The 15,000-nt window shown below is 48.8% G+C and overlaps 2 protein-coding genes across 4 annotated transcripts in view; both read right to left on the bottom strand.

Annotated features, from left to right (window-relative positions):
• LOC142903800 (PDZ domain-containing RING finger protein 4-like) overlaps positions 1-8,299 on the bottom strand; it is a 105,021-nt gene extending 96,722 nt beyond the window's left edge. Inside the window, exons 1-2 of the mRNA XM_076049635.1 lie at positions 7,955-8,299; positions 7,787-7,867 (exon numbers count right to left, since the gene is read on the bottom strand). Of these exons, the coding sequence (XP_075905750.1) occupies positions 7,787-7,867; positions 7,955-8,002 (129 nt within the window). The 5' untranslated portion in view covers positions 8,003-8,299. The remainder of the gene's footprint in view (positions 1-7,786; positions 7,868-7,954) is intronic.
• A 4,351-nt stretch (positions 8,300-12,650) lies between these two features.
• cntn1a (contactin 1a) overlaps positions 12,651-15,000 on the bottom strand; it is a 60,953-nt gene continuing 58,603 nt past the window's right edge. For all 3 annotated transcript variants that reach the window (XM_076049621.1, XM_076049620.1, XM_076049622.1), the window contains exon 24: positions 12,651-13,759. In XM_076049621.1, coding sequence (XP_075905736.1) covers positions 13,683-13,759 — 77 coding nt within the window. In that variant the 3' untranslated portion in view covers positions 12,651-13,682. The remainder of the gene's footprint in view (positions 13,760-15,000) is intronic.

Raw genomic sequence — 15,000 nt, 5'->3', positions numbered from 1 at the left:
GGAGCTTGTCCTCCAGGGACGCGTGTGCACATTTCAATTTATCATGCAGCCCGACTTTTTCCTCCTCCACTTGATGAGCAACCAAACATCTGGTAGGACGCTAAAACAACCAACTGGGCTTCTGGTTCTGGAGGCCTGTTGTTTTAACTCTGGTCTCACTGTAAACACATCCAGCCACAAGCTCAGCTCCTCACACAGCCAACACACACACACACACACACACACACACAAAACACAACAGGAGGCTGTTGACAGACCGGCCACTTGTTTAGATGTGCGCTGCACATGTGCACACGCTGACTATAGGCCTTTTTGGCAGTGCCCTCCGTCCGGCAGCTGCAGGTTAAACCGCATGTTTACGGCCATCGGGAGGTTTGAGCGAGTTCAAACGGCGTCGGAGGGCCCTGACTAAGCAGAAGCCAGGGGCGGGGCAAGAGATGGGAAAAGAGGGGGCGGCCTCAGATCTGATTCGACCACAGAGAGATTCGTTTTGTTTTGTTTTTTTCTTTCTTTTCTTTTGCTGAATCCACTGCAGGACAGGCCAACTTCTCATTAGAACAGAGAGGCAGCAGGGAGCAGGAGGAAGTCGAAGTTTCTCTCACGATGGCGTTCTGTTGGGTGGGGTGGGGAACATCAGCGGACGCCAGCCGCCACATCTGTCCTGCATCGTCACTTGGGACATGTGCGTTATGGGGTCTCTCTACAGCTGGAAGAGTTGCAGTGCACACGTTGGACTCCAGGAGAGGGTTCTGGCTTTGGAAGTCCCTTCATTGCAGGGAATAACAGTGTCCACCTGTTAGGGAAAAATATCTCCTAATCAGAAATTTAAAAACAACTCCCCCACAGAACAAAGACACTCCCAACAGTCCATGTGCTGCTGAATCCCAGCATACTGTAGAAGTCATACTCCACCCTCGGGCCTGGCTCTGAGCAAACCCTTCTAGACAAGGACCGGCTCCAGGCGGGCAGAATCCTGAGCCTTGTTCTTGTGCGTCAGTCAGATGGCCAACTTGGCAGGGCCAGCGAGAAAGTTCATTAGTGTGCGTTGAAACCTCTCTCCTGCACTGTATTGTGGGCCAAAAGAAAACAAAGGGAACCAAGAAACCCCCCCCAAACACCACAAACAGAACTAACAGCCGAGGACACTCAGCAAATAAATGCTCCAGTGGCTCAGACTGGTTACAAAACAGTGAACTTGAGCCAAAGAGCTGAAGCGACTAAATGATTGACAACCAGAGCCCTTCCCATATATGACAACTGGGCTGGCAGCCATTTCCATTGAGACAACTGTGCACACACTTTCTCCTTGATTCCCTCTCGGTTTGTTGCATGACAACCCTCTGTGCCCAAAATCACACCCAACACTTTAAGTCCCTCCTTCCCCCATTGAAGACCTTCAGGCAGGCTAGGTAATGCATGGCCCTTCCATGCCCCCAACAACAGGAGGCTCCTTCACACGGTGACAAAGTATTCTGTAAACACTGGACATCTCGCTGGCTCGTGACAAAGACATTTTAACATCATCTGCATAGGCAGAAACAACACGAGGGTGGTCTTGCTCAGGGAACCCTGGCAGTGTGAGACCACTGAGTCGAACTCTCAACCTGCACAGCAATGGCTCAATAGCTAGGCTGTAGAGCTGGCCTGTAATAGGGCAACCCTGCCTTATACCTCGCTGCAGAGGGATCGGCCGACTCAGCCCTGCCTCCATTTTCACCATGCACCACTGTACAGTAAGCTTATCCAAGACAGAAACACATCACCAATATCCAATGCTCTCAGTGCAGAAAATAAGTAAGAATGATCCAACCCCGTCAAAAGCGTTCTCCTGATCCAGACACACAATGCCAGCATTAGCATTCACATCAAAGCTGCAAATATCAATCACATCTGGAAGCAGGAAAATATTGTAAAAGATTGTCCTGTCAGGCACACAATAAGTCTGACTGGAGTAAAATCCATTAGCCTACTAGACAAGGCTGTGGAAAGTACTTTGTAGTCTGCACAGAGGAGGTCAACTGGCCTCCGGTTCTTAAGGAATGCCAAATCTCCCTTTTCCGGAAACGGGGAAAGAACTGCTCGTTGACAGGAAACCGGACGTGAGTCGGACCCAAAACACTCGAGCAGCACAGCATGCAAGTCGGGTCCAAGAAAATCCCAAAACTTCTTTCAAAAGTCAGTGGAGAGAGAGCCCATCTATCCCAGGTGCCAAAGATTCCTCCAGAGTCAGCTCACTGTCCAAAGCTGCTCCCCCCCCCACTGACCTGTGGGAGGCCCTCCAGAAGCTCCTCATGACAGTCCATGCTCAATGCAGCAAGCAGGGGCAATATGAAGCTAGCAAAGACCAGTTAAGACAGAAAAACACCACATGATGCATGATCATGTTATTTTCTTTTGACCCTTCGGGAAGTTCGACCAATCGTTGCTTTCCTCAGCGTTGTAATGTGCTTTCTGAGGAGGAAGCGCTTCTTCTCGTCCAACAGATCAAAGCCCACCAGCAGAGATTGGAGGTCATTGATCTTCCCATTACTTTCACAGACGGATGCATCTGATTCAGACTCATATGCTGTACCACATGAACCCTGGCTATTAAACCCACTCTGCCCATGATTATTGATATAATCTCTGCCAGAGGAGGTTGGAGCTGCCTCCTCTGTGGACCGGGAGTGTGTTTCAGTGTCTGCAGACCCAGAGCTGCTCACGTTGTCCGCTTCCATTTGCACCTGTTGCTCCTGCTGACCTCACTCCTCTATCGGAAAGACCGTCTGCACAACCGTCAGCTTCAACAAGAAGTGTCGTGAAAAAGATGCTCAGTTATAAAAACAAAAGTTTCATAAAGAAAGTTCTTTTAGTTCTTCCTCATCCTGCAGACTGACCTGACGGAGCCTCTCAGCATGTAGCAGGAACAATTTTACCCACAATCCTCCTCCTCCTCCTCCTCCTCCTCCTCCTCCTCCTCCTACCGATCGCGGTGGTCTTTAAGCAAAACAGTTTTGCTTTTCACGCCTCCTTCCTAAAACAACAAGCCAGGCCTGCCCACATAAACACACACACGGACGGACGCTGCAAAAATAATCCAAAAAATAAATAGAAAACCCCACAGCAGTTACGGCGCGTTGCCTCCGTCTCCAACCCTGGAATTTAGAGGCTCCTTATCTCCTCATCTGCCTTATTAACAAACACACTCAGCTGCGGGGCCTCCTTTGCCTAAATCAGCCGCAGCAGAACATCTAAAAATTCCTCTGACTAATGATCTCCTCAAGATGTGCGGGCAGATAAGCCGGCAGCCCCGAAGTGAGACGTCTAAAATGCTTCCAAAGTGGCGTGGAAGCATTTCCTCTAATTCCTCCCGACACGCCGGAGACCAGGTGGGCTGGGTTTGTAGCAGCAGGGTGGTCTCACTGGCACGGAGCAACGGAGGCCTTAAACAGCTCCCACTTTCCTTCTGCACCAAAAAAAAAAAAAAACCCAAAAGAAAACACACATTTCCAGAGGTCCAGCGACGGCGCTCAGGCGGGAGGCAGTTTGACCGGCTCCACGTGTTTCCATTGGTGTGCGTGGCCACTGGCCACATGACAAATATTTCCCGTCACTGACGCTTCTTTCGGCGGTGACGGAAAGATCTGACGGCCGTCGGCCATTTTGACAGGTTGCAATTCACACCCCTGACCACTTGGTGGCAATGAGCGCCATGCAGCGTCCCCTTCTGACACGCGGCGCAGAGACGTCAGACAGTTTCTTTGCGTGTCTCATCTCTCTCTCTCTCTCTCTCTCTCTCTCTCTCTCTCTCTCTCTCTCTCTCTCTCTCTCTCTCTCTCTCTCTCTCTCTCTCTCTCTCTCTCTCTCTCTCTCTCTCTCTCTCTCTCTCTCTCTCTCTCTCTCTCTCTCTCTCTCTCACCCACACCTGACCTCAGCTTGACAAGTGTGTTGCCTTCACTGGACGACGATCACCAACACCACAAACGTCAATTCCACACAGAACTGACTGTTACAATACCAATTTGCTATTGTCTTCCTTGAAGCATGACCTCGGTGACATAAAAGTGTTGCAACGGTTGAGTGTCACAAGTTTCATTCATTAAAAAAAAATCTAACTTGATGGCCCCGCTGCTCGGGGGCAGGTGACTCTCGTCCACGTGGAACAGGAGGAAGGTGTGAAACGGTGCATTCAGGGCACAGCCGGTGAACTGCTGATATTTATTATTTGGCCCCCAGAGCCGCGAGGAATCGTGGGGGAAATGTGTTTTTGTGTTTTACTGTTTGAGTGTGAGTGTGTGAGTGTGCGTGCGCTGGTGCATTAAAGCGGAACGTTTCATGTACGCTACCTGCCATGTTACATTGGTGGCTGTTTAGCACTTTAGCAACCTGAGAGCCTGGCCTGCGGCATGTTTACCCGCCTGCACGACAAAGTCAATTACAGGTCTAAAAGTAAAGTAACGTTTTTTTTCCTCCCACACTACAAAGACATGCATGTGAGGTCAACTGAACGCTCTAAATTGTCCGTAGGTGAGCACGTGAGTGTGAATGGTTGTGTGTGTCTATGAGGCCCTGAGATGACCTGGCCACTGGTCCAGGGTGTCACCCTGCCTTCGCCCTATGACAGCTGGGAGAGGCTCCAGCAGACCCTCGTCACCCTGATCTCGGGAAGAAGCGGGTATGGAAAATAAATGAATGAATGAATGAAGAGGTTGCAAAGTTTCCGGCCTCACATCTCCGACAGCTGAAATCAGTCAAGAGAAGGCAAGAATTCAACCTGACACGTCACAAAATGAATGCTTGGGAATTATTTCAGTGTCCTGCCAGGCATCCGCCTTGCAAAGAGCCCAGAGAAAGCATCTGAAGGGGAGAGGACACGTGGAAGGGTTACTGTCCATCAGATTCAAGCAAACCAATCGAAACTAGCCTCGTCCGTCTGCCCGCTGCTGGGAGCAACGCACCAGAGCCAGTTGCCGAAAGCAGTGTGGAGTGAAACACGGCCGACTGGTCAGAGAATACAAGGTTATTTCAAGGTCAACTTTAAAATAAATGACGTGCTGGAGGTTGGAAAGACGGATGAGCAATGACAATTTCCAGGTGCTGTGCAGAGTTTAAAATCAAGACGGCGATTTGACACCGGGAATGTAGAGTCAGCTCAGCCTCTCGGTCCAACCACTGGAGACAAACATGGGAAGGAAACAGATTTATAAACCAAAGTGTGTTCTCACTCACTGTGCAGCCTCTGGCCAGTCTGGCTCAGAGGACAATGGATAAATACAGGAATTAGCCGTCTCTCAAACGCATTAGTGAGGTGTGTCGTCGCACGGACTTCCAGAAATGTGGCTTTGTTTGCAGTTTGCAGATTGCACTTCTGAACCAACAGCCAGCAGATGTCGCTCTTCATAGGTCTGCGTCATACAGCTTTGATTCCGCGACAATGTAAACGCAACTTCATCCATTAATCCGACAGTCTGACTGACTGAGGTTGCCGAGGAGCTTGCTTCCTGCCAGGTCAGACTTCTGGATATCAGGGGGTCTAGACTCTCTGCTGCTGACGGGGGCAGCAGTGGGACTGCGGTCCCGGCCGGCGGTTTCTCTTGCGTACTCATCTGGTTTTAAACAAACACACCAGCAAATTGCACGGGCAACCCAAGATGGCCGAGTGTTTTTACAGTGGAGGCTAATCCTGCTGCCGGTCCGTTGCTTTTCATTGCTCCTTCTCAACACGGCGGAACAGGCTGAGTCAGCCACACACACACACACACACACACACACACACACACACACACACACACACACACACACACACACACACACACACACACACACACACACACACACACACGAGAAGACACAATCAGCTGAGTCAGAGCAGCCTACCTCAGGGGTACGTAGGGGGGGGGGGGCCTGGTACAGGTCACAAAAGATATGACAGATGAGAAGCAGCATTGACTTGACCGCTTCACAAAACATCTAAACTTGCTTTAATGTTGCCGTTTTTTCATCACAACCTTTTTCCAGAGAAATCTCGAGCTCCTTGTTTACGCCCACAAAATGACCACAAGTCAAATTCAAATCAATCTGAGGAGAAATTCCAACTTCACTGTTGCCGTGGAAAATAAAAGGGAACCAATCACGGTACAGCAAACCATTCTGACAAAGGCAAAGTTGTTTCGTTTTTTCTGAAATGTCAGAAGAAGAAGAAGAAGAAGAAGAAGAAGAAGAAGAAGAAGAAGAAGAAGAAGCTGTGTGTGATGAAGACCTCTGGAGGTCAACCTTTGAATCCTCAAATATTCTTAGAGCAAAAGCTTTTTAAAGTCAGTGTGTTTTTTTTTTCTGAACAAGGGAACCAAACAACCAAACCTGAGCTACACCACACCTCTGCTTTTAGGACACAATTCATGGACGATGACGTGGAACAAACTCACTGATAAAGAAACTTTTATCTCAGAGTTTGACGTTTACTTGTAACTAAACTTTATCGTCAGCACAGGCTTGGAGGTTAAAAAGCAACCCAGCCATCCAAAGAATTGGAAAAAAAAAAAAAACACAGTGAGAAAACTATTAAAAACACATTAGAGGGGAGCTTTTAGACGGGAGGAGAAAGAAGGAGCCGAAAATAGCCGCTGCAACAACACTTTTCCACATGGATCCGACGTGAGCAGGCATTGCACTCGCAGCTGGAGACCCCGGACCTGAGCAGCAGCACCGTTACAACCAACCAAGCCTCAGGAGACGCCCTGATCACAAAGGCGCGACGTGAAAACCTTCAAGCTTTTCAGTGCGGGAGTTTGCTGCTGTTGAATGTTGGACTTGGCAGCCCCACGGCCTCGTTTAATAAATGAGGCTCAGCCGAAAACAAAGAGTCACGAGAGAAGTGCGTCCATATGGTCGAGCGCATGAGGTCCAAATTATTTGAAACAGCAGCAGCAAACAAGGTGATGATTGCTGTTTAATTTTAGCCGTCAGCACCTAAAAAGTGGGGGTGTTTTTTTTCTTCTTCACTGGCGCACTAAGCAGTTGTGTTTTTGCAGCTGCCTGGGCCTGTTAACAAAGAACACTCACAGACTACTTGTATTGCATCACTGGCTTTTAAAAGGTCATCAACTTTGTCATCAGCATAAAGATGCCGTGTGCTGAGCTTGGACGCTCAGATTTTATATCCACAAGGAGAAGCCAGAGTAAAAGTGACTGCAGGGGAGACCTGGTAGCATGAAAAAATAAATCCAGTCGATGATATACAATCAGCGCCAACCCGAACATTATCCAGTCAGCGTTGGAGTCAAACTACCTGACGCGTTGAAGAATCACCGACTCAAACGAGCTAAAGAGCCAACAGAGAGTGTGATTACAACTATGTGACCAAGTCGGCGTGAAGGAGCAAGGGAACAAAAACGTCAACACGGAAACCTTTTGCAGCTCGAAACCAAAAGGTCGAGTTGAAACCCCTGAAGACGACTCAACACCAGCGCTGAAATGCATCACTTCAGGGGGGGGGGGGGGGGGGGGGCGGGGGGAGGATGTAAAATGCAGCAATGCCAGAGAGACAACCAGGCAATTCAGACCACAGCACACGTGGGAGAGATGGACTCTGAGGAACTGGGGTGTGAGCTCAAACACAGAGGTCTGCAACACAGATGTATGTGAAACAGTGGGAAGAAGCTGGAGGTGTGCACGAGGCTGCTGCACACAGGAAAACAGGAGAACACAGAGAGCTGGAGAGAGAGAGAGAGAGAGAGAGAGAGAGAGAGAGAGAGAGGGGTGGGTTCAGGCCAGCTCGGATAAACAGGAAGCTGGAAGCTTCTCCTACCTGTGCCGAGTTGACGCTTTGCTCCTCCTGGCACGTTGTCCCCTGGGCTCGCGTGCCCCCCGTCGCTGCGTTCAGGTCAGCCTGGGAACGCAACGCGACGTTCACCAGTCACACTTTCATTGCATGGAAACAGAGCACACGTGCGCACCTGCAGCCTCGGGCACTCACCTTGCGGTAGCCGTTGACCAGCTCGGCGATGCCGTCGATGTGCAGCATGTAGTGGCGCAGCCTCCGCTGGTAGCGCAGGGCGGCCAGCTGGGCCTCGCTCTGCAGGGCGGCCACCTGGGCCAGCAGGTTCTGCTCCCGCCGGTTCCACCTCAGCCTCGCCGTCGCCGCCCGGGCTCGCTGCTCGAGAGCGGCGCCCTTCTCCTCCAGCTCGTCGCTCACCGAGCGGAGGGCGTCCAAGCAGCGGTGCCGCCGCCGCTCTCCGTCGTCCGGCGGCACCGCCAGCCCGCATCCCGCCTGACAGAAGAGCCGCGAGACGTCAGCCGGCTCCGGCTCCCTCTGCGGCTCCATGGCGCGGCTCGGCTCGGCTCGGCTCGGCCAGTGAGATTCCTTCTCTGCGTAACGAGTGACGGCGGCAGTTAGTTGGGCATGTTTGAACACGGGGGAAACTTTTTGTTTGTTTGTTTGTTTGTTTGTTTTCTTCCTGCGAGCCTCGGGACGAGTTCAGACAAGCTACGGAAAGTTTCGCCTGTCCGAGCACAAGGACGCGGCAGCGCGCGAGAGGGTTTGCGCGGGACTCAGCCGTGTGATCTGCGCAGCTCCCGGCTGTCACACGCGGAGTGGGACGCGTGGGGGTAGGGGGCGGGGCTTCACAGCTGATCCAGCCGCAGGTTGGACTTCCGTGCCGGCGGCCACGTCGGTCCTGGAGGCGGGTCCTCACCTGACAGGAGCCGATGGCGTTGTTTTGTTTTTGTTATTGTTTGCTTGTTTGTTTTACGGCGCTTTTAGTTGACCTTGTAGTTTCCATCCTGGCCAGGGGAGGTCGTTGAAAAGCTGCCCAAGTGTTGATGTAGAATAATATGACTCACGGCAGACGTGGCTGAACCAGCCTTCTGTTGTTTTCACATCAACAACGTCTCTATCCTGTAAATGAACTACGAAGAAATGAGAACAATTCGTATTATACTGATTTCAGTCGTCAGATATTAGTTATGTTTAATATTTTAACTGCTGACTAAATTTGGACCCCATATGACACACGGTAAAGGGTCAGAGGTCAATATTCTAAATCATTAACATGAATAAAGAAGTTTAAAAGAAAAATGTATTTATTTATCTATTTATTTCTGTCCATGTCCCAGCTATTTTATTGAACTCTCCCAAAAATAAAAAATAAAATCACCTCTTGGTAACAAATGGCACCATTACCTCTCCGGACGTTGAAAAACAATGTTTTTCAACAAAGAGCTAATTTCATCTCCTGCACAAAGGAGGTTTTTCTTCATACTTAATTATGCAGGATCCCTCCAACGTATGAAAAAAAAAAAAAAAAAAGCTCTGAAAATCAAGACTAACATGGGGCCTTTTTATAAATATTCACTGACAGCATCATTCGAGTTTCATTGCTCTGATTTTCATTATATTATTTAATAAACCTCTGCATTTATCTGAATTTAAAAAAAAAAAACAAAAAAAAAATTAAAAAAAAAGTAATTTCCTGCTAGTTCCTGCAGGGACAGTGTGCGTGAGTGAAACATCGTTTATTGCGACGACGACCCAGAAACTCTGGCTGGAAACCTGACACCGTGGAGGAGAAGCCTTCCTGTGTGCGTCCAGGAGCTCTCGGCGCCTGACAGCGTGACAAACTGCAGACGTCTGAGAGCCGGCGTCACGTTGCCGCTTTAATTCCGCTGCGCTGCGCTTTCTGAGTGTGTTTTGTGTCGTCTGAGCCGTCAGGTGTCCGCTTACAAAGAAAAGAAAGGAAAGCGTTACCTGGAGAGCACACCTGCGTGTCCGCAGCCGCCGCTCCTCTTCGCTGTAACTTTGTTGAGGGTTTTCACATTTGGGAACATTTGGTTTGGGTTTTCAAAGAAAAGAAAAGGGAGGGGGGAAGCCCGGGGGGGGGGGGGGGGGGGGGACCACTATTTCTGCGACCACAAGTTCAAAGCCTGGAGCAGCCATCAGATTAGGTTTGAGTTTTAGACCCTCCTCACCTTTGACCATGTGTTCGCACCGATAAGCCTCTCAGGATGAGTAAAGAAAAGAAATACAAAGAAATAGAAAAATCATCCCTCTTTTGTTCTCTGTGAAGGGGACAAAAATCTAAATCTGCTTCATTTTGTCAGAGCTAATCCACGACAGTAAGTGATACCCATCTACTTTTCATCTGCCTGGACATGTGATAGAAGGGAAAAAAAACCCCAGCTGTTTCTGAGACATTGACCTCATCAGTAATGGGGCTCAGATGGAAACTATATCCCTGATATAGCTGCTGTTGTACATAGACAGAGATGAACTGAAGACTTGATGGAGAAAAAAAAAGATAAGTGCCTTTCTTCTCTTTGGTGCGGGAGAGCTGAGGCGCTCTCGTGTTTCACTCACAACCGGTTTTCTGTGGAAAGGCTTTCCTCCCTGAGCAGCCGAGACTAAACTAAACAAGAGATCAAGTGTTTCCTTTTGTTCCGTCGTCTCCGTGTTTTGCTTCGCGAGCTCAACTTCAGGCACCGGGAGACTTCTTGTATTCACAGGAGAGGAACTGGAGAGGAACTCATAGCAGTTCTGACACACTTGAGCACGCACAGCGAGCGTTAAGAGCCCAACGGCCTGAACTCATTCATCAGCATTTGAAACTAAGCGGAGGGCAAATTGTGGAAAGGGCCCAACGAAGATGAAAACAATGAGCACAAAACTGATCCAGCTGACGTGTGCTGTGGAATCTAACTGACATTTTATCTGAATTTAATTGAACTTAAACAAAAGTTATATTTGTCTTTCGCAAAGACTTTGATCAGGTTTAACATCCATAGCTGACTTTTAATTACCAGGATAACAATCGCAGAAGCAAACTTAATTTCTGATGGATGAACCTGAACCAGCAGGGGGACATTTACTCCAGATATATCTATATGAGGATATTTTGCATTTAATTTTGTACAAAATGATATCCCTATCATAAAAAAAAATAAAAATGTTTAAACTGGTTTCAGCACCGCTTCTCTCTAAGTGAGGGTGTCTGGACACAGAGCAGGAGATTTCTCAAGAGGTTTGTAATCAGTTTCTAGCTACACACGGTGAGAAAGAGACGTCTGCGTTGTCGACATTTTCCGAGTGCAACACAACAGAGAGACCACAGGAGTGTTTAACTACACTTTTATTGTTCCTTTTCCAGCCAATGGGAGGTTCCAACTTTCATCCCTCACAAGTGCCGCTGCTCCAGTGCGACGGAGCGCCCCAACTTCCAGCAAACCAAGCTTCCCAGACCATTGCGCGCGTGTGTGTGTGTGTGTGTGTGTGTGTGTGTGTGTGTGTGTGGTCAGACTGCAGGGCCACGTCTAAAGGTCGATGAGTGAGATTCCTCCTAGTCAGCTTAGGGTTTTTTTTCCTCTGGACCAACGTCTCTCTCCACCGGCTGAATGGAGCTTTTAGCAGCTAAACATACATCAGTAGGCACGCACGCACACACACGCACACACACACACACACACACACACACACACACACATGCTTACACAGTCTCTGACGTAAAGGGACGCCACTCGGGGAGGGAATGCATGTGTATGTGTCACATGAAGCCGTTAAAGGGGGTCGACAGAGTCGCTACCCGCTGCAAATGTGCCCGGGTGGTCAGAAGGAGGAGGAGGAGGGCGGGGCCAACTCACCTCCCCATGATGTCATGCACGTTAGAATGTCAAGTTGCTGCATTGTCCATAATGAAAACGTCCAGGGGCATTCATGCATTTGGCAGCTCTTCAGTGCCCGGGTCGGTGGGGTTTTTTTTTTTTTGTCATCCGATTGGTTGCGAGAAGGCGGGACGGGGGGGGGGGGAGGGGATAGAAAGCACTTTGTGGTTCGATGTCATATAGATACAATGTATAAGCACGGCAGGCGTTGGTCGCGCGACAAATGAGGCGACGGAGGAGGAATCAGAAAAAAAAAAAACACAGCATCTCTTCCTCTGTTTTTCTCCAGAGGGGAAGTAACCCTTCTCCAGCAAGGGAGAGAGAGAGAAGAGATGAGAGATGTACAAATATAAGAAGCATTAACAAAACTCCACCACAGCTGATAATGTTAAATATATCTTTGATCACGGGTTAATAAAAAAGACAGCGAGCCTCGACAGGGAAGGGCGGGGGGGGTGGGGGTGGCTCCCACTGTTGACACTGATGGATGGTCAGGTAATACACAAACACACAAAAAAATATTGAATATATATATATATGTAGAGATATATATATATATATATATATATTACTCGATCACTGTTCCAGGAGCTAGCCAAGTTGTCTTAGTAGAAAATATGAAGTAGCCACTGGTGAGTCAGACATTGTTGAAGAAGAAGAAGAAGAAGAAGAAGAAGACGAAGAAGAAGAAGAAGAAGAAGAAGAAGAAGAAGCTAGCGCTAGCTGAGACGACAAAAAAAAAGAAGCGAGCAAAAAGGGAAAATGTTTACAGAGTAGAAGAAAGCAGATGCCGACATTCTTTACAGAGCACCAGATGGTACCACTGAGGTCCTGATGGTACAGTCATAACAAACAGTGTGTGTGTGTGTGTGTGTGTGTGTGTGTGTGTATGTCTGTGTGTAGTTTAGGTGCGGTCAGCAAACCCAGAGCAGTTTTAAGTCTCGGTGTTGCAGGGATGTCGATCACTGCCGCACAACTTTCAAGTCTCCGGCTGGGAAACAACCCTCCAAACTGTTCAATCCAACATTCTAGAAGAACTCCGAGGGCCTGATTGGCTCGGTTGACTGACCCGGCTCACGGATGCTCACGCAGCCTGCGCGCCTTGGAACCATTTGAAACTTGCAGCAGAGACAGCATGCACACAAGCTGGAGAGCGGCGTTCCTGTTTATAGATCAGCTGATGTTATTACAAAAAGTAGCGCCGAGATTAATAGAAAAAGGAGAAAACAAAACATCACCTATTGGAGTTTAGTGTGGCAGAAACTGCTTGTTCCATGTTAACCAGGATGAGATTTGCTTTGACTGTACCACTGTAACAAAAGGTGTGCTTTGTGTTTTTTGTTTTTGTTTTTGTTTAAAAAAAAAAAAAAAAAAAAAAGGACAACGGGGAGGAAACCGCCACTGGATCGGATCGCAAGTCAAAGAAAGAAAAGAAAAGAGAAGAAAAAAAAAAAACAGAGATTTTGATAAACTCTTACACTTATCCTTCACAGCTAATGGCAATTACAGTGGAATGCATCGTAGGTCATCACAATGTCACTGAGCACACGAAGCCCGCGCTTCACGAGAAGCTCTGGTGGTGTTTGCCCGAGAACGGCCGGCTTCACGAACCTCACACAGCATGTCGCTCACTTCCAAACTAACCCGAAAGATAAGTGCAGTCATTTACATAAGGCATATTTTAAAAAGTCGTCGGAACCTCCCGTGACAGCTCCCTCCGAGGAGGCTTATTGTGGATGAATAAAGAGATCTCTCTGTCTGTTCCCAAAGTGTTCACCTCTCAAGAGTCTTTTCCCACAGACAGACTCCACAGGGACGGGGTCGGGGAACAACTTCCCGGGTCACGGAGGAGGCGATGTCGGGCGTTTGGGCGGGAAGTTTCTCCAAAAGTTCCGAAAGTTGGTGAGCGAAGAACGAGCCTCCTTCGCAGGGGGGACGAGGAGGGGGAGAGGAGGAGGAGAAGGAGGGCGGGGAAGATGGAGGAAGGGAGCAGGACAGAGATGAGGAGGAGGAGGAGGAGGAGGAGGAGGGGGAGCAGGACGGCGCTACATTCAGAGGTTGAGGCAGAGCAGAGCCAGCAGGAGCAGGGAGAGCGTGCTGAGAGCCTGGGCCGCCACCGGGCCACCACCTGGGAGAAACACAGAGAGGGAGGGAGGAACATCAGTTCACTTGCTGTCTGCCTCTCCAGATCACCGTCGCTTTCCTCACAGGACTGCAGATGTGCCGCCGTCAACGGATCATCATCAAAAAAAAAAAAAAAAAATCACAAACATAAACAACACGTTGCTGCCGGTTTTAGTGAAAGTACAGAAAACCCGATAGCCGAGGGAAACCAGTTGTCTCAGGCAGCCCAAATCAAAATGTTACTTGGATGCTGACTTCATTTACTGCTATTGGAAGCTCACAGAGGGAGACCGCTGATTGATATTTGATTGAGTTTTATTTATTCAGGTGACGTGAAGTCCAGCTCGTTGCACATTATACGCTAAAGGGCAGAGGGGGTGCTGTTGGGAGACTGGAGGCGGGGTTTATCACAGGGCCACCGACCATCTACGACAGGAGTCACCAACCTTTTTGGCACTGAGAGCTCCTTCATGGGTCCTGAGTCATAGGAAGGGTTACCAATTAGCTACACTCTACTGAAATAACAAACTCTTTGAGTTTATTTATGATTATTAATGATGCTCATCGACGTGAAGACGTTTATCAAGTTAGTGAGTTCTCAATGACTAAACAAGGTTGGATAAAATTGAATTTTAGACGCAGCTCAACAAGTTGTGCAATTTTTCCTTGGTCCTTGGGGGCTACCAGGTGGCCGCGGGCACCACGTTGGTGACCTCTGGTCTACTCGCATGACTACAGACCATTCAGAGTTGCCAATTAGCCTCCTGTGCAGGCACCCAGGCAGCCTCCACGCAGAGAAGGCCAGACTGAACCACAGTCACAAAGACAGACAGGGGAAACCGGTTCATCGGCAGCGATGCCAGGATGTAGAGAGGGAAAACTGGACTCCTGCTCCGGTCCACTCCTGGTCATGCTTTCCAGGAAAAAGGTACAGGAGGTTTGAAAGGGAAAACCCCTTCCAGCTGAGCTGGGACACAGAAGGTGGAGAGACTCAACTCATCTGTGGCTCTGCACACTTGGATGGTGGAGTTTCGTGTTGCTTTTCAACTTCATTTTCCACTGGCAGGATTCAAACACGTTTAGAAAATGAAAAGACAATGTATCACACATATGATTTACACCCTCCCGATTTAAATTGCTACCTCTGAATGATTCCATTGATTGAGGCGTTTAAGTTGAAACACAGGTTTGTTTTGCATTCGTTCGTGCCTTTGTTTTTGTGAAAATGTTGGAAAAAAAGTGGGG

The sequence above is a fragment of the Nelusetta ayraudi genome, unplaced genomic scaffold (genome assembly GCF_046127955.1).
Source record: "Nelusetta ayraudi isolate G7.1 ecotype Tasmania unplaced genomic scaffold, CSIRO-AGI_Nayr_v1 ptg000119l, whole genome shotgun sequence".
Classification (NCBI taxonomy): Eukaryota; Metazoa; Chordata; class Actinopteri; order Tetraodontiformes; family Monacanthidae; genus Nelusetta; species Nelusetta ayraudi.
This window is presented reverse-complemented; position numbering and strand designations above follow the sequence as displayed.